We start from the raw sequence: 19,326 nt of genomic DNA, 5'->3' as shown, positions 1-19,326 counted from the left end.
CTCCTGCTGGTCACCAATGCCCGATTCGCTTGGCAACGGTCCACATACTTGTTACGGTTTGATTTCATTATTCGCACTTATCACGTTATGCTTATTTTATTGTTGTGTCAAACTGGTGATATTCTCACTCAACTTTATGTTGACAAAACTCTATTTTATACGCATATGCAGGTTACTTGTATGGGAGATTGAAGTTTGGACACGTAGACAAGACTTTAGAATCTAATTAAGTCAAACTTGATTTGAACTCCTATTTGTGTATTTGAATTGTTTTGTATATTTGGATAATGTGTGTAATATTTGTAAATAATTAATTAGATATTATCGCCTTTATATTATGATAGTATCTTCGAGTTGTGAGCAATCGAATCACGCCCCAACATTTCCGCCTTAGGTTGGGGTGTGACACTTCTAATACATGTTTAAATTTTGAAAACTTTAGGACGTTATACAAACAATATTATAAAAAGGAGTAAACAAAAAAACTGTTCATAAACCCAATTACATCCACACACAAATTAACAACTTGCAAGTCGGCTAATAGAATTTGTCCAAAGTAAATTTGGTCCTTGGAAACTCTCATTCCATAACATCACACGGGCTTGAAGAAATTTAATTTGACACCGTCATGAATGATGACATAAATCCCAGCTGAAATCAGTAACCCACTTAACATCATTCCAATAATTCCAAGCCCCCAATGTAGCCACCAAACTGGGCTATAGACTTTTGGTTTCTTGATCTTTATCCACATGAAGCATGGGTATGCTAATGTCACAGGCAAATTAATGCCACCAATCAAGCCGGCTAAATTGGGTAGAAATGGGATTGCCACCGCTATAAAGAAACAAGTGAATCCGAACCCAGTTCTTATGATCACCCTTTGCCACCACGTACAAGCCTTTTTGAACTTTATGACATATAATGACTCCACCTCATCAAATGTTGGCATTCCATAGATTTGAAATGAGCTTAGCGCGTTGAAAATCACAAGTATGCTTGCTAAACCAAGGATTGATTTCGCCACGTCTTGTGAATGGTACACGAATAGTGCAGCCAACATCCCACTTGGTGGAATCTGTCCAATAACAGTTGATGCTAATGAGTTTTTTAAAAGTCATTTTTATATATTATCCCTGCATTTTTTTTAGGGATTTTTACATATATCCCCTCCTTAACTCCCCTTATTATATATTCCCCAATGTTAAACCTTTAATTACATATTTCCCCTTCTAGTCTTCAATTACCATTTTACCATTTTACACTTTACAATAACCTAGTAAAAAACCCACCTTCATTTCCTTCTTCACAAAACCTATAAACTATTGTGTTATATTATGTTAGTAAAAAACCAACCGTCGTTTCCTTCTTCACATATAACCTATAAACTATTATGTGATATTATGTGTTGATGTTTCTGGAAGATGGTAGCGCACTATGAGCAATTCAATTGTGTGCAGTTTTGTGCTTTTGGTTTTGTAGTGTTTTCTTTTTATGTTGATGATATAATTTGTTAATATGTCACATGTGTTAAATATACTAGACCTATAAGCCGTGTAAAAAATTTTTTTTTTACATTTGCTAACGATTAAAAAATCGACTCCAAATGAATTTATTAGCTTCTATATGTTCGTCTTAAAACCGATTCGGTTTGAGTTTAAATGGGGCATATATGTAATTGTTACCAATGTTGCAAAAGTCGCTAGGCGGAGACCCTAGGAGACCGACCGGGGAGTTGGGAGTAGTCGGAATACTCGGGGAGTACTCAGAGAGTACTCGGACATGGTAATTATAATGAAAATTAATTTTTGGATAATAGATATTTGTCAAAATAAGCATAATTCACGTCAAAAGAGTACTCTAGCTGACTCGGCAACTTTTTAATGACTTTTAACTGACTTCTAAAGAACCATAGCCCGCCTAGCCCGACTTTTGACCGCCTAGCCCGACTTTTTGTCCTACTTTTTACCGACTTTTAGAAATTCCTAGCCCAACTAGGCCGACTTTTGACCGCCTAGCCCGACTAGTCCGAATTTTGACCGACTTTGAACGCCTCCGACTAATCCAACCGACTTGAAAAAAATCTCCAAGGCAGGGGTCCGAGGATCGACTAATTGCCGACTAGTCGGCCTTATCCGACTTTTAAGGGGATATTTGTAAATTAATTCATTAAGGGTAAATGGTCAATTAGTTAGTTAATTTTAATTAAATGTGGAAATATGTAATATATGTGTTTTAAGGAAGAGAAATATGTAATTAATGTTTAGCATTATGGAAATCTAGTCTAACTATACAATTAAAGCAATAGAGTTTTTGAACACATTACATCTTTTTATTGATACAACCCTATTACTTCTATATATAACAAGAACTTTTTTTTATTTTCTTCACAATTAAATAATTCAAAAAGAAAATAAAATATAAAGCCTTCCTAGATTTTATTCACATTTAAACAATTCTAAGTTCATATTGAATGCCAACTTATATCATATGACCATTAGACATATTTTTAAATCATAGTCAATACATTAACTATCTTTAAATCATAGTCAACGCATTAACTATCTTAAATGCATTACTATGGTCAAGGTGAATCTTTAAAACACCATTTATTATTTTTAATATTTTTTATGAACAATCTAAACTATAAGAATTAAATTAAATTAAATTATTTTTAACACATAACCATTTTTCTTACGCAACGACTCAGAATCAAGTTCAGAAATCTATATCTATATATTTTATATTAAAGCAAGACCCTTTTTGAACACATGACCATTTTCTATTGGTTAACTTAACTTTTTATATTAAAGCAAGACCCTTTTTGAACACGTTGTCCTTTTCTATTTGTTAACTTAACTATTTTCCATAAATAATTTGCAACATTAAAATTTCTTACTATTAAAATAATTCTATATTAAATTAAAAAAAACCTCTTATTGAATGCACCCATGGCTCATTTACTTCGAATATTTCATGACCCGCTTGTTAGTTATATGAGATAATCGATAAAATTGATAATTGATAATTCATGTTCTTATTGTATGATTTTATAAAGTGTGACATTCGTCAATTTTTGAACCCGAAACCCGACCCGTTTTGATTTTTTAAATACCCTAAAATTTAATGTTTTTATACGAGTATTTAGATAATGAAACCGTTTTCTCAAATTTTGTAAACTTAATATTTTTTTATGAGAGGCTGTTTAAACTTGTGCTTATGACGTAATAATATAATATATAGATTGTTGATAATGGTTTAAATCATTATTCTTTTCAAATCCTAATAAATGGTTAAATAAGCTAATAATTAGAAAATGTGCTTTTCATATTTAACAATTTAATTACGTTAAATTCAGTAATTTTTGTATTCTGAAAATTATTCGTAATATTGGATGATTGTTATAGAGTAAGTGGTTTATATCACTAAATGAAAATTCAAGTAAAGTTAAAACACAAGGCGGTTATGATTTAAAGATAATAAAAGAAAGTTGAATTGTAAGAAAATAATTATAATAACTATTGCATTCATTTAAATTTAAATTGGAATGAATTAAATTGTTGGTTCACCATAAAAAGTTTTGACTATCTTATAAAACAGATTAATAATTGTCATTATTAGCCTTAAAATACATGTTTTCTTTAGACCCTTTTAAATACGACTTTATCCTCTTTTTCGAGCACACACCTCAACTAGCAGATGTTTCCTTTCACCCAACCATTTTCTATTTTGTATTTAGCTCCCCCCCTCCCTCCGCTGTCATTATTCGAATCATGTATCAGTCAAGGTATTTAAACACAAATGGCAGATGCGTCCATTTACTTGTCTCTTTATTATGAATCAAAACCCTAAGTTTATTTTTTTCCAATAGTATGGCACGAAAAAAATCAAAATTTGGTCATTCGGTTTGGGATCAGTTATGGAGTTTGAATGAAGATGACGACTTGTTTCTTTTATATTGTATTAGTACTATTTTCAAATTTTGAACCACTTTTTTACTAACTATTTATGAAATACATTATTTATAAGGTAATAAGATCTGATTTTACTAATAGTTATATTAATAATATAAATTAATCATTCCTTCAAAATTATGATTACTTAGAAACTGATTTTACTTATATATATATGTAAATTTATCTGTTCATATTAATACAAATTTTTATGTATCTTTAAATAAATAAACATGTATGTTTACTTGACAATTTTACTAATTTCCACCCGTATAGTACACATGTTAATAATTTTAGTAATAATAAAGGAACTTAGGAAAGGGCTATATGTTAATGCCCCTTTTTTATAAGTTGTTTGTATTTTCAATATGTTTTATTTAAGCTTGGGTTTTATACCCGCTCATATAAACCAAATCATGACTTATGTTTTATTCAAGCAGCAGTCTTGGAAAGCTAAAAATGTTTTTAGGCACAAAATTAATCATCGGACATGGCAAGCAAGAATCAAGTCCAAGGAAGACCTAAAAACGCATGTTTTAAGGAAGCTTTACGTATATAACCTAAAAAAGCCTCTTAGTCTACGAGGTTTTTTTCATTTTGACTTGGCTCCATCGAGGAAGCCCTAAAGATGCATGTTATAAGGGGAAAAAAAATAAATAACTTACTAAATGACCATACGCCCAGTAGCCTCCAATTGCAAGTGGGAACAAACACAATGCTATGAGCGTGTAAGAAAATTTGATGCCCTTCCACATTGGTACTTGTGATGGCTGAGCTTTACTTGTAGGCATCGTTGCCTACAATTTGTTTACATGGTTTATATCCGATTAGAACATAGATAACGGTGTGTATGTATGTGTAAATTGTATATATAGGTATTTAAATTTTAGTTATTCAAGCGAAACGTTTATGAAGTAATTCATACATTTAATTTTAAAATTTAGTTAAAGTGAAACGTGGCCTCCAATGGTTTTTAATTTGGAGATACATACGCACGAAGGAAAACTGTAATATTAGGCCTTGGGGTATAATTTATCGCCCAGGGCCGTTAAAGCTGGTTTAACAAAAGTTAACGAGTGGGACACCACTCTTTTCATGTGTTAAGGGACGCTAAAAATAATATGTGTTAAAATGTTAATGGACTTTAAAATTCCCTTTACACTCACACACAATAATTTTAGAATTATTTTTAAATTAAATTAAGAGGGGTTAAATGGGATTAAACTATTTCATTTATATATAATAGAGTGAGGTGACACATAAATAAAGTTAAAGAGTCATGACAATATATCACATGGCCTTAGGTTGGGAGGTATGACCCACTACACTATCTTAAGTTTCACCAATTGTGTATTACCATGCCATTTTTACTATTAAACGTCTTAAAATTTATTAATAATCGGTAACACTTCTTTTAAATAACTTTAAACCATTTTTTATGAATATATATATTAACACGCACATAAATAAAGATGATGAATGATTGTGCTTAATTAAGGACCCACTTGTACTCCTCCAACTTATGCTCGAGTCAAGGGATTAGAGTATTCACACCACTACCTTAATAGCAAAGGATGTACCCTAAGAGGGTACCTTACCCGATATAATGATACCCACATGATGTTGATATTTTGGATTTGGATTTGCTAACAGGTAACCAAATTTTGAAAAAAAAAATATTATAAAAAAATTTAAAGAACTACTTTTAAAAATGTTTTTAGATATCCGAAGTATCGGAAAAATTATCCGAAATACAAAAAAAAATTATCCGAAGTATCTGAAAATTATCCAAAAATATCCGAAAAGTATATGAAAATATCCTAATATTATCTGGAATTTATAGATAATATTTATTATTTAATAATTAAAAAAATATTTAAGATAGTTTGGATATCTGAATTATAGAAACTCAATGAATGACTCAAACCGTACCACATCCATCTTATTAAACATTTGAGAATTTAAGCAGGAATGGTATGGTTGTCATTTAACCCCTTGCAAGTCTTTCAAGTATCCTGACACTATTCTCTCTCTCATAAAATAAAGATACTGTCCCATCACATCAACTTCAAACAAAGCCACCTTCATAAACTTAATTATTTTAATATGTAAACTCATATAAAAATATTTAAATTTACTTAAAATTCGTACACTTATTTAAAAATATATAAACTTACCTAATACATTTGTTACATAATTAAAGTAATTTTATTTAAAAAAATTGCGTTAATGGTATTAAACATGTAAATTATTTTAAGTATGTAAATTAGCATACGCTAAATTATGTAAATTATATTAAATATGTAAATTAACATAAATTTTTATTTTAAAAAATGTAAATTTAATTAAAATATGTAAATTATATTTATATTTTTTTAGAAAGAATAATATAAATAAATCTAGTAATAAAACAAATAGCTACTCAACTAATGTGTTAGTTGTTGGATGAATATGACTTGATTAAGCCCAATGTTTCACACACCATAATTTCAAAAGCTAGATGAGAGAGAGAGGGTGTCAAACGAGAGGGTAAATATTGTGTCCAAAATACCTTTCTTATTACTTTAACCCATTATAATAATACTTATTAAACCCTATGATGGAAAACTTCATCTTGACCGTTGCTTTAAAAAATCAAGGGACCACAAAAGGTTTTCAAGGTTTCTTTAAATTAAAAGAGTTTTTATTAAATCCCTACCCTGTATATATTAACACGCACATAAATAAAGATGATGAATGATTGTGTAAGATTAAGGACCCACTTGTACTCTTCCAACTTATGCTCGAATTAAGGGATTAGAGTATTTACACCACTACCTTAATAGCAAAGGATGTACCCTAGGGTACCTTACCCGATATAAGGATACCCACATGACGCCGATATTTTGGATTCGGATTTCCTAACGAGTAACCAAATTTTGGAAAAAAAAATTATTATAAAAAAATTTAAAGAACTACTTTTAAAAATGATTTAGATATCCGAAGTATCGGAAAAATTATTCGAAATATAAAAAAAAATTATCCAAAGTATCTGAAAATTATCCAAAAATATCCTAAAAGTATCCGGAAATATCCTAATATTATCCGGAATTTATAGGTAGTATTTATTATTTAATAATTAAAAAAAATATTTCAGATAGTTTGGATATCCGAACTATCCGAAAGTTTTTAAAATCACTATCCTTCGGATATCCGAATCTGAAAATTCGGATATCCGAATTTCGGATTTCTCAATTTTCAGATAATTCAGATTTTTGGATATTTCGGAAACGGATTCGGATTTCTTTTACACCCTACCTCCCACCCTTATAATATTTTAATTTTGACTATCAATAATCACGATATATAACTAATTAGTCTTCTTCTTTTTAATTATATGTCTTTTTATAACATATATTATATATTCAAAAAAAGAATAATTTAGTGATAAAATGATAAAAACTTGAAAACTTTCAATAATTTTTTTTACGGATTTAATATTTTTCGTATATATTATATTATCAGGATCAGGATATTTAACTAATTACAACTTGATGAACGACTGTCTTTGATTTGTTTATCTTTGATTTGTTGTATCGGAGCTCCATATTCAATTTAGTTTTTGATTTGCGCGGTGCTTTTGTTTGGGTTTCAAAGTTAGACTCAGGTGATTTCATTGACCATCCGATTGTTTATTTCATTTCCAGTTTGTCCAAATTTTGAAAAAGAAGATTTGAAACTTCCTTTGAATTAGTATCGCAACACTGTAGAATAAATTTGATATTTTGGTTATTGTAGTCTATTTCAGTTTAGATAAGTGGCATACATTTGGGTTAAATTTCAATGCTCTGTCCGATTTTACATATCAATATAGGTTTTTAATTCAAGAGGTTTATCTGTGATGATGGTGACTGAAGGTAGGTTTAGGATGAGGAAAAAAAGGCAGGGGTTATAAATGGACAAGGGTAAAATAGTTTTAAACAAGTTAATTTTAATAAAATAAGTAAATATGTAATATATGTATTTTAGTGAGGAAAAATATATAATTACGTTTTTAAGTTTGAAGAAATATGTAATTAATAAACTTAGGAAAGAGAATTATGTAAATGTCCCGTAAAACAAAACTCAGTTAAACTTAACAATTTATAGTAATCATTTTTTTTGAACGGTCAACAACCAGATAATTGTCTAGTTACGAGGGGTGACCCAATAGCAAAAGGCCACCGACAGCTGGCCCAACCCAGCCGTACGGAACTCTTAAAGCGCCTCCAAGTTATCTCCAGTTCTGGGGAAAACCCGCCCGCCTGAAATCTCACTTATGGTAAAACCCGGACGCCCTCAGGATCGAATTAGAGATCATACAGATCCTAGTCTTCCTTCATTAAGCCGGGGAAAACCCACCCGCAGGGACGGATCTACAGGGGGGTCAGGAGGGTCCGTTGACCCTCCGGCCATGTATGTTTTGCTCCTTCATCCAATAGGTTTTTTCTTATCTTGACCCCTAAATTATTAGTTGGAGAGTAGTAGCAGCAAAGAGCAGTGGAATTAAAGAAGAAAATGTAAAAGTTGTTTCATCATAAAGTTTTTGTCAATGGGTGTTGCCAGAAGAAGTGAAGAAGATGATGTGCACGAAATACGATGAGGTTTATTTTATAATTAAACTAAACTAATTCCTATGGTGTTTACTAGCTAGGTCCCATTGAATAGCTCTTAAATGCTTTAAACGGTCGAACTTAATTGGATATAAAATGTGTAATAACAATATTTAACCGTGATATTAATCGACTTAGGATGAATTTGTGATGACAAAATTTAGCTACTATTTTACTTTATATTCATTTCTATTTTGTTCGTTTAATTGATTTAAAAAAAAGGTTCTGGCTTTTAGTTTATCATTAAATTATTTTTTTTAGATTAATAAATAGTTATTATTAATACATCAAAAATTTTTGATTTTGCTACATGTGGTCTGAATAAAATCTAAGTAAAATTTATGTTGATCCTCTGTTTAAAAGTTTATGGTTCTGTCACTGCTCACCCACCCGAACAACTGGTGGTAAGACTAGGATGCATTCAGAATCGAACTGGTTATTGAGCCACCCATAAACCCTACAAAGTGTTGTTTGTAAGAATTAAACTTGAGTCTCTATTAAAAAACCCAATCTTCCTATACACCAGATTAGAAAGGATAAATTATAGTAATCATACTACTCTATTATGCATTGTCATTTTTTATTAAAATTTGAATATAAAAAGTAGTTTTTAATTAACTCGTGTTGTATTAGTTATTGAAAATTAAGCTGGTCGTCTCGATATTTTAGTATTGAGTCCGCCAACAAAATGGTCAAATCTTAATGTTTTAAAATATACTATATTATTTTTTAATTTTTATCCTCAATACAAATTATAAGATTATAATCTTTAATATATTTTTATTTTACTACAACGAACACATAAATTTATTTAAAGTAGGATGAACTATTATTTTTAATGTTTTCAAAATATACCCTGATATAACTTCTTGTAATAATAATATTAGTTCAATATATATATCAACTATCATATAAAGTAGAAGAGATAAGCCGTTTACCTGAATCTCTAATAAAAGATTGTGTCCTGTGAATGCAAAAGCAATGATACCAAGGGCATTTAGGACATCGAAAAACCTAGTGACTCGGGTTCCAACCCTAACTGGATTATATGAAATATTTGGAAGTCTGTCTTTAGCTACCGATACTACCCAAATTGTTGTGCAATATCCGAGGGCACTAAAGGCCCCGACTAGCGAGATGCCGGCTATTGAGTTCAGATTTGGTAGTTGAGAGAGGATTATTACACCACAGGTAACCACCAAGTACCATTCTACCACGGTCAGCTTCTGTGGGTCACATTTGTCGCCCGCACACACAATTTGGAAGAATATCTTGGATGTTGATGCTCCAATGATGATACAGGTAACACATGTACCAATAGATAAGTACAAGATGGAAAATTTAGCTAGGATCCTCCCTAATCTTACGCCTGCGCAAGACATTATATGTTTGGTTAAATGCCCAAAGGATATAATTGCTCTTTATGTAAAGTCAACTTCGTCTTTTATTTGATTTATTTGATGATGTAGACAACTTATGTGGCAAAAACGTGTCATACTACAAACTGAGTGTTCGAAATATATGTCATGTTAATTGAAAGTTACTAACTGAAAGGTAACCATGTTAGTTAATCCCATTAATTTTTAAGGGCTTCAATCGAGTGTTTAGAAACGTGGGTTACTTGTATTAAGTATCCCTCTTAATTTGCATTAAGAGAAACTTTTTCTACATAAGTAGTTTGGCCATGTCATTAAGAAAAAAACTTGACGGGGTTATTTTTCATTGTATGTATGTATGTATATATGCATGTATGTATGTACGTAGTATGTATGTATGTATGTATGTATGGGGTTAGAGCATTCTCATTCAACTCCTTATTTTATGTGAGGGGTGTTTTTATAATTTAGAGAGTGATTCAGGGTGTTGTGAGTGAAAAGTTTTTATATTTTAGAAAAAGTAGTGATTTTTCTGTATATTTGAAAATGAACTGTTCATCCCCTATAATTTTTTAATATATTTTGAAAGTGGTTGTGAGTGAATGAAAGAGAAAAGGTAATGATAAAATGTATAAAAAGTATTATTTGATTGAAATGGAGAGAGAAAATGTTGTGAGTTTTAGTGTAATTTTTGGTTTAGAGATAGGGGTGGGATGAGAATGCTCTTAGGTTAGAATAAAAACCCACTTGAGTTGTGAAAATTCTAGAAACTCATTCTCAACCACATGTTTTTAATTAAAGATTAAATCTTGTGGTCCACAATTAAAGTTAATAAAAAATGTAGAAGTTAATTTACACTTTCTCTCTTCTGAAAACATATATAAAAACTAGTAAAAAAATGTAAAAAAAATAGCTAAACATTTTTTTTTATGTTTTTGATGTTTTGTATTAAATGTAAAACATATATTACATGTAACAAAAAAAAGCGATGTTACATAGGGTTTTCACAACTCAAGTGGGTTTTCATCTATACTTTGCCTGTATGTATGTATGTGTGTATGTAAAAGAAAATACGTTAAAAGTTATGAGAGTATGTAAACATTTCATGAGTTGTGATTAATATCGTCCAATAGGATTAACTTTAAAATCAAATTAATTTGCCTATTTTTATATTAAGCAGATTGTGTGCTTAAGGTTACTCACTGTTTCATACTTCTTGCACTCACCTTTCAACAAATGAAATGACATATGACAAAATAAAAACACACTTGTTTCATATTTTTCATAGGGGGGTGCAATAAAAGTCTAGGGGTGGGGTACAATATAGGAAACGTTGCATTTAAATATATAAACAATACTATTCTATAAAATTACAATACTTTTGAGGAGATATGATTTGGAAAGTGGATTAGCTTTTATTGGTAAACAACAAAAATGTATACCTGGAATGATGTTATAAGTATACACCAGCGTCATTATTCGTTACTATCTATATGATAATTAAAATTGATAAAATTATTTTGCTTACCAAACGCGGCCTTAGCGAGTTGCATGTACCTACTGTAACGCACTCCCTCTTCGGGTGATTCATGAAGATTTACCAGCAAATACAAAGTATAAAGTTGCCATATGAATGTCAATGTCAAGGTTATGACACCCCAAGCCCTGTATTAATCATACACATTACACAAACAGTTTTGCTAGTCTAGATTAAAACAAGGATAATAGTTTCATTAAAGGGTACTTGGGAAACAAGTCCATATATGTATTAGCTTCCGCATAGATATGCTTATTACCATGTGCGTATTAGTTTCGGTGGCCTTAACCCAGTCCGATCATTGATGTTGAGCCCTATTTTGTATGTTAGTCTTTTGTATTATTACGACTCTATCACAATGTATTTTATTAGCTTGTCGGTTTCGTTAATGTATGTTTGGGCCCGAGGCATTATACATGGAGCCCAATGGGCCAGAACTAATAGAAAATGCATGATATGGCTTGCACTATAAATAGTGCGACCATACACATGCAAAACAACCTTTTCGTCATACCATTGTACTTACCCATCTTACCAACTCCTCTCTCTCTCTCTCTCTCTCTATATATATATATATATATATATATATATATTTCTTTCCATTTACGGTAATAACCAAACGACTCCAAGATCCGAGATTTTGGTTGCTTACTAGTGATTTCCGCCAGCTAGTAAGTGAGATTGATTCAAGAACTAGTTGTTAGATCCGGTGTCGGGACCTACAATTGGTATCAGAGCTTTCGGCTATACTAATTGTAGTTCTTGGGTCATAACCTTGAATTATTGTTAGAGTGTTTGAGAAGTGTGTGCTTGTACTTTCTTGTGTGTTAAAGTGTTGTTAGTGGGTTTCGGGCTTTCTAAGTGTTTGTGGAAGTTTGAAATCGGCTTAAAAGGGTGCATTTTAGTGTTGGTCTTGTTTTTCATGTAGAGGTGCTTAAGGTTTCAAAAATGGTAAAAACTGTACTTGCGTGAAGATCCGTGCTAAAAGTGAAATTTTTACTTTCTAAAAATAGCAATCGAATCGACATTTAATCCAATCGAATCGAATTTAAGATTCAATCGAATCGAATTTGAGATTCAATCGAATCGAATTTGATTATAATCGAATCGAATTATAGGTCGATTCGATTACTTGAGAACTCGATCTGATTACTTTAATTCTCGACTCGAATAGTTTGGACTTTGAACTTTTGGTCAAAAACTGATACAAGACTGTTTAAGATGGCAAACGATCCTGAGCTATTGAAAAGTTGTTTGATGTTGGAGAATGAGGCTGGAACCACCACAAAACCTCCAAAACTTATGACATTTGAAAGTAACTTTGATGACTTCAAATGGAGGTTCAAGATCTGTATAAAAATGACCAATCTTGCTCTCCTTAGATCCAATGAAATTGGTCCTTACAAGCCTATGACTTTGACACCAGAGGGACCGGTTGATACTCCCATTGAAGGGTATGAGGAAGATGATAAGAAAATGATTCTTGAAGATCAAAAGGCATATGGAGTCTTGAGTGTGTGTGTGTCAGCCGATATAGCTCAAACTTTGAGAGACCACACAACTACCAAAGGATTCTAGGATGCAGTTCAGAAGTTTGAAGGAAATCTTGAAAAGAGAAACAACAGGAAAGCCATGTTGAAGGGTGAATTCAACATGTTCAATCATGTTCAGGGAGATACAATTGGAAATCTCATTGGAGATTTGAGAAGTTAATCACGAAGATAAGAAGTACATGAATCGACACTTACCCATCAGAGATAAATTACAAGCTTCTAAACTTATTACCCTACACATGGAATAACAGTGTTATCGCCATCAAACGAACATAAATCTGAACATTATCTCTATGCAAGACATGATCTCAACCATCAAGTCATTTGAGATGGATGACAAGCTTAGACTGAACAACCATTTGAGTTCTCTAAATCAAGCTGGGATTGCTACAGGTTCTGGAATCGGCTTTGCCTTCCACAGTGAAGCTCATCCGAAATTCATCCGGTCAATGAAGTGAAAGTATATTCTGCATAACCTACACAGAACACTACATTCAAGTCTACTGCAAGTCAGCCAGCTTCATCTAGTTCAAACTCATTCCAAGAAGCAGTAAACAAAGTCGATGAGCAAGCTCTCAAGGCCATGGGATTGACAAGTCTGCTAGCAACACATCTCACTCCACTCATCAAGTTGATGGCTCTCATATTGCACTATTTCATGCGCTCATGGCAAGTCTTAAGGAGTTGTTGCAAGGAAAAATCTTACCTCCCTTATTCCAACAAGGAAGCATTCCCGAAAGTAACAAGAAATATCTTAAGAAGATGGAAATCAAGTACCAAATGGCCATGGTTGTTCATTGTTCATCAAACTTCATGAGAAAATATGGGAAAATCAGTTTCAAAGACTCTGATGATAAAGAGATTGGGTTTGATAAAGACAAACTTTGATGCTTCAACTACAATGAGACTGGGCACTTTGAAGGGAGTGCACAAGCCCAACCAAGCCTACAAATGATATTAAGATCACTGAAATCTATGATAGTGAAGGTGGGAAAAAGAATGCCAAGAGACCAATGGGTTAAAATTCAAGTCAAGGGGTTCCAAGGATTAGTCAAGGAAATTCAAGCAGAGGAAACTCAAACTCTAGCTCAAGCTCCAAGGCCCTTGTCACTCAGTCTGCTAAATCAACTGAACCTGATTGGGAGGATCATCAATTCACAGAACCGGTGAACCCACTTAATTTTCCCGAGATGGTTTTTGTAAATGGAAATCAAGCTGCTTCAAGCTTTAGACCAGGAGGAAACCCTGCCACTCCTGAAATTCCCGAGCTACACAAACACCTTTGCACTCAAGCTTGTATCATTAAGGTAGAATACTACAAGGCTCATAATGCTGTAGTGATTAAAGAGAATTTAAGCATTAAACATCTGAACAAGGAATATAAGAAATCGGATAATACATACACCACTAGAATACAAACTCATCATGGCGAAATGGCAAAGTTGCATGTCAAATTGTTTCAATCTAACAAAACATTGAGTTTCATGAAAAGCGAATAGTCGAGTTAAATGCTAAAATTGAGAAAATAGAACTAGAGCTTTCACAAAGAAAAATAACTGTGGACAAATTTGAAATGGCATATGATAAGCTGAATGACATCATTGGAGCACAGAGGGGTGTGAAACAAAAGACAGGTTTGGGATACGTACATACTCCAATTCCACTACCTTTTAATGACAATTATACATTCCTACCTCACTTTAGTTTCAATACCCCTCCCGAGGATGAAATGGTCTATGGAATTGGTCATATGCCAAAACCAAAGATATTTATTCCTCCCGTTTCGAAAAAGGTTGATCCAATGCCTATGCCCGTTGATTCTAATGGTGATTCGTCTTGTTTAGCAGGTGGTGTAGAAGAAAGTGGGTGTTTGAAAAAGAACATGAGTTGTGGAAAGAAAAACATTTTAATTTCACTTTTTGATTCCAATATAGATCTAAAACAATCATCTGTCAACTCTATTTGTAATAATAATACTTGTGAATCCATGAAAGATACATTGGCACCATCTTCGAGTGATAATGTAATTTGTGAGAATGTTGATGTTAGCACTTGTCAAAATGTTTTAAATGAAAATGATGGTTTTGTTTCAAATACTGATTGTGAAACTATTTATGATGAAACCTTTGTTGAAAACGATGTTAATAAGAATAGAGTTAATAAGATGAACATAACTGGTTTTCATCAGCATGTTGTAAAGTTGAGGATAACTTAAACAAAAGAAAGGTTTTTGAATGTGAAAAGGAAAGTATTTCAAGTAAATATATCCCACCAAAGAAAAACTCATTTTCTCAAACAACTAATTATTTGAAAAATCCTAAATTATACAACCATTCTGATAACAACTACTATGGTCCTCAGCAACAAAATTATGTTGATTCATTTTACAAAAATGCTTTTGATGATAGAGGCTACATAACGGATAGTAATCATGTTCCTTTCCAAGCATCACCTTTCCCACCGCATCAACCATATTACAATTCAGTTAAGTTCTATAGTGTTCATTTAAGAAAATGTTGTTTTATTTGTGGTAACCCTTCTCACCTTGCAGACATTGCAAGAACTTGAATAAACAACAGAAAGAAATGAACAGTCAGTTTAATCAGTCCCATTCCAAAGCTGCTGCCAATACAAGAACAAGGACTGATCGATCTTAAAGTTCTGCCAGTGAAATGGACGTGAGATCCAAAAATCGTCAGAAAACAGGAAAATCTTTTTGGATAACCAAAAATGAAAGATCAAAAAGGGGTTCAGGGGATGAAAAATCCAAGAACCCACAAAAAACAAGGAAAAGTGAGGATCCAAAAGTTGAAATATCTGAGGATTTTGTTTTGAAAACAAGAAGAAAGTGGTCCAAAAAATCTTCTAATTCACTGCAAAGACATGAACTTCCTTCGTTTCTTTGATGAGCACAAGCTGACCGCCCTCAGCGAAGAAGATTAGGACTTTTCAACTTAAACTAACTGGACCGGACCGGAAAAGACCCGACCCGACCGAGACCGGAAATATGAAAAAACTGAGACCAAGAACCAGATCGTACATGCCATATTCGGTTTTGGTCGGTCCCCGGTTTGGGTAGGTCGGTTTTCGAGTTATGCCGATCCTGAATTAAATGTAATATTAGAAGAGTGAAACCACTAATCGAAGAACTTTTCTGGCTGAATGCAAAGTTAGCGGCGGTAGCATCAAAGGTTTTGACCTTGCACGCTGTTAAAAATAAGAGAAAAGACCGTAATAAAAGTTTTCTCAATGGCTGAAGTGATCACTGTACTGTCAAGTTTAGAGAAGAAGAAGAACAACAACAACGATGAAGTGCGTTTAGAAGTCTTTAGGAGAAAAAAATAATAAACATAACAACTATATATTTTGAAAAGAAGAAAGACAGCATTGAATCTTATGTCCAGCCTAGTAGCCTACCATGTAGATCATCATTCACCGTGAACCTAGTATTATTTTATATTAGACTATATTGTTAATTTTCTTTATATTGTTTGTAACTCATATATTTTACTATGAATATTCTTTTCATGATATAAACTGATGTCGATAAACTTCATATATTATAAATTAGAAAAAAATTAATATACAGTAACTTAATGAATAAAAGTATCAATTAATCATAAGAATAAAAAACAATATCTAATTCAAAATAGATTTTGACTTTTTTATTTGTACGGTGAAAATGTAAAGTAATGAAATGAAAAGTTGCAAAAGACGGTGTGGTGTTATCAACTTTATATATGGTTTAATACAAAATATAAAGCAAAGAAAATATAATGTTATAAGCACTTCATCGTCTTCTTCTTCTCGACGTTGTTCGCCGGATTGTCACTGCAACTTGAAATCTTCAAACATTCTAACTCTGCTTTTCTACTTTTGCTTTATATAATTTACGTAAACAATGGAAAGAGTTAACATGAAACTTTCTTTGGGCCGGGCCGGGTTTCATTCAAGATTTTTTATCCAAGACCGAACCCGAAACCGAAACCGAAACCGAATGTTTCTTAAATCTGTAACCGAGGACAACCGAAATGCGGTTAACTAGGTCCGGTTTTGGTCCTTTTTCAGGTCGGTTTTCGGGTTTTTTCAGTACTACCCGAAAACTACACACCCCTAAAGAAGATCTCCTGAAGATGTACAACTCCTCCATAGCACTGTGGAAGATGTTCGGAGGGACAACACCAACCAAATAGTTGAGAAGTTCAACAAGTTTGTTCACTATCTTGTTGCAATCAACTTTTTGATTATTCGCCCCCCTTCGAATATGAGACCGACTGATGAAGTTAGAAGATATAATACTAAAGACATGAGATTGTTGGGCCATATTTTATATGTTAGTCTTTTGTATTATTCAACTCTATCACGATGTATTTTATTAGCTTGTAGGTTTCGTTAATATATGTTTGGGCCCGAGGCCTTGTACATGGAGCCCATTGGGCCGGAAATAATAGAATACACATGGTATGGCTTGCACTATAAATAACGCAACAATACACATGCAAAACAACCTTTTGCCATGCCATTGTACTTATCCATCTTACCAACTCCTCTCTCTCCCTCTCTATACATACATACATATATATATATAGGAGAGTTATAGTTTGAAAACCCTCTTGAGTTGAGAAAACCCGTGAAAACCCTATGTAACATCGTTTTTTTTTTTTTTTTTTTTTGTTACATGTAATATATGTTGTTACATTTAATACAAAACATCGAAAACATAAAAAAAATGTTTTGCTATTTTTTTTAATATTTTTTAGTATTTTTTATATATGTTTCCAGGAGAGAGAAAATGTAAATAAACTTTTACATTTTTTATTAACTTTAATTGTGGACCATAAGATTTAATCTTTAATTAAAAATATGTGGTTGAGAATGAGTTTCTAGAGTTTTCACAACTCAAGTGGATTTTTATTCTAACTTAACCCTATATATATATATATATATATATATATATATATATATTACCATTTACGGTAATAACCAAATGAATTCAAGATCCAAGATCTCGGTTGCTTACTAGTGATTTCTACTAGCTAGTAAATGAGATTGATTCAAAAACTAGTTATTGGATCCGATGTCGGGACCTACAATTCACAATTGAAATGGTAAAATACCTTATACGCCCCAAAATTGTTTCTAATTTTTCTAAAGTTTTCAAATATATAAGCTAGTATATATAACATAACTCAAAATGACTATAAGCGTGTAAAGCAATTTAAATAAATTTCATAAAACTTTTGCTAAAACGTAAGGTGAGAATATCAGCCCCTAATCAGGCACATACATGAGTGTCGTGCACAAGGTTTACTGTTTCTTCTGTTTTTCACTTCAAAGTCATGAAAAACATCCCTACCTAGCTACCATGTGTCCTACTCAGATCGTCCTATTTCTGTAGGGTTGGGCTGTCAAAGAAACTAACTAAGAAATGGAAAATTGAGTAAATTACCAGCCAAGAATGGTGAAAGCAACAGGAAGAATAAGGGCTTGAATCCCAATCCCAGCACAAAGTGTATGAAAAGCTGCATAATAAGCATTTCCATTTCTTGATTCAGTAATAGGCAGCCATGCATCTTTTGGATCCAATTTTGTGAGATGAAGAGCTATTCTGGAAAAGCTAGCCAAAGGTGTCAAAAACTTTGGTGTTATATTTCTTGAATTGATAGTTCTTGTGGGTGTCCTAGCACCACTAGGGGGTATGCTGGTCATCAGCCTGTCAGGTGAACCAGTAATCGGGGTGGTTGAAAACGTTATCTCGTTTTTGGTTTTTGGTTCGGTGGTGGAGTTTGGGTGGTCTGGTGATAGAGACAAAGGTGGAGAGTCATGACGTCGTGTCGAAGGAGATGAGGTTATTGGGTTCGACTCAACTTGATCGATCATATTGCTAATGTTGGTAGTCACTTGGATGTTGAACTGCGGGGAGATTAAAATTAGTGTATAAATAGAATCATAGTGAGAGAGATCAAGACAGGTGGATTTAAAACGTTTAGATAATGTGTGGATGATTGGCCATAATGTATGGCAATTAAAAACTTGTGCATGGCTATATAAAAATAATACGTATAATGTCATTTCTAAAGCAACCAATTCGATAATATGAGTTGGCTTAATATATCTTTATCTTTAGATATTCTTGTCACTCTCTCCTGTCCCATGCTCTCTTCATTTGAATATATCTTACGAGCATAATAATACGTTCCCGAAATTAATGAACATGTTTGACTAAACTGTTTAGGGAAAAGTTAAGATACAAATGAAGATAAAAATAAGAAGGAT

The 19,326-nt window shown here is 32.4% G+C and overlaps 1 protein-coding gene across 1 annotated transcript; it reads right to left on the bottom strand.

The window, feature by feature from the left end:
- Positions 1 to 501: 501 nt before the first annotated feature.
- Positions 502 to 18,940, bottom strand: LOC143586955 (lysine histidine transporter-like 8). The gene is made up of 5 exons (XM_077068385.1): positions 18,500 to 18,940; positions 11,489 to 11,625; positions 9,523 to 9,953; positions 4,619 to 4,750; positions 502 to 1,078 (listed from the first exon to the last, which is right to left on the bottom strand). The coding sequence occupies exons 1-5, from the start codon at positions 18,928 to 18,930 to the stop codon at positions 593 to 595; spliced, it is 1,617 nt and encodes a 538-aa protein (XP_076924500.1). The 5' UTR covers positions 18,931 to 18,940; the 3' UTR covers positions 502 to 592.
- Between the last annotated feature and the right edge of the window lie 386 nt (positions 18,941 to 19,326).

The sequence above is a fragment of the Bidens hawaiensis genome, unplaced genomic scaffold (genome assembly GCF_021521415.1).
Source record: "Bidens hawaiensis isolate Kalapana, Puna unplaced genomic scaffold, B.hawaiensis_p1.1 tig00035060_1, whole genome shotgun sequence".
NCBI classification, from domain to species: domain Eukaryota; kingdom Viridiplantae; phylum Streptophyta; class Magnoliopsida; order Asterales; family Asteraceae; genus Bidens; species Bidens hawaiensis.
The sequence above is the reverse complement of the archived record's forward strand: the minus strand, read 5'-3'. Positions and strand labels throughout refer to the sequence as shown.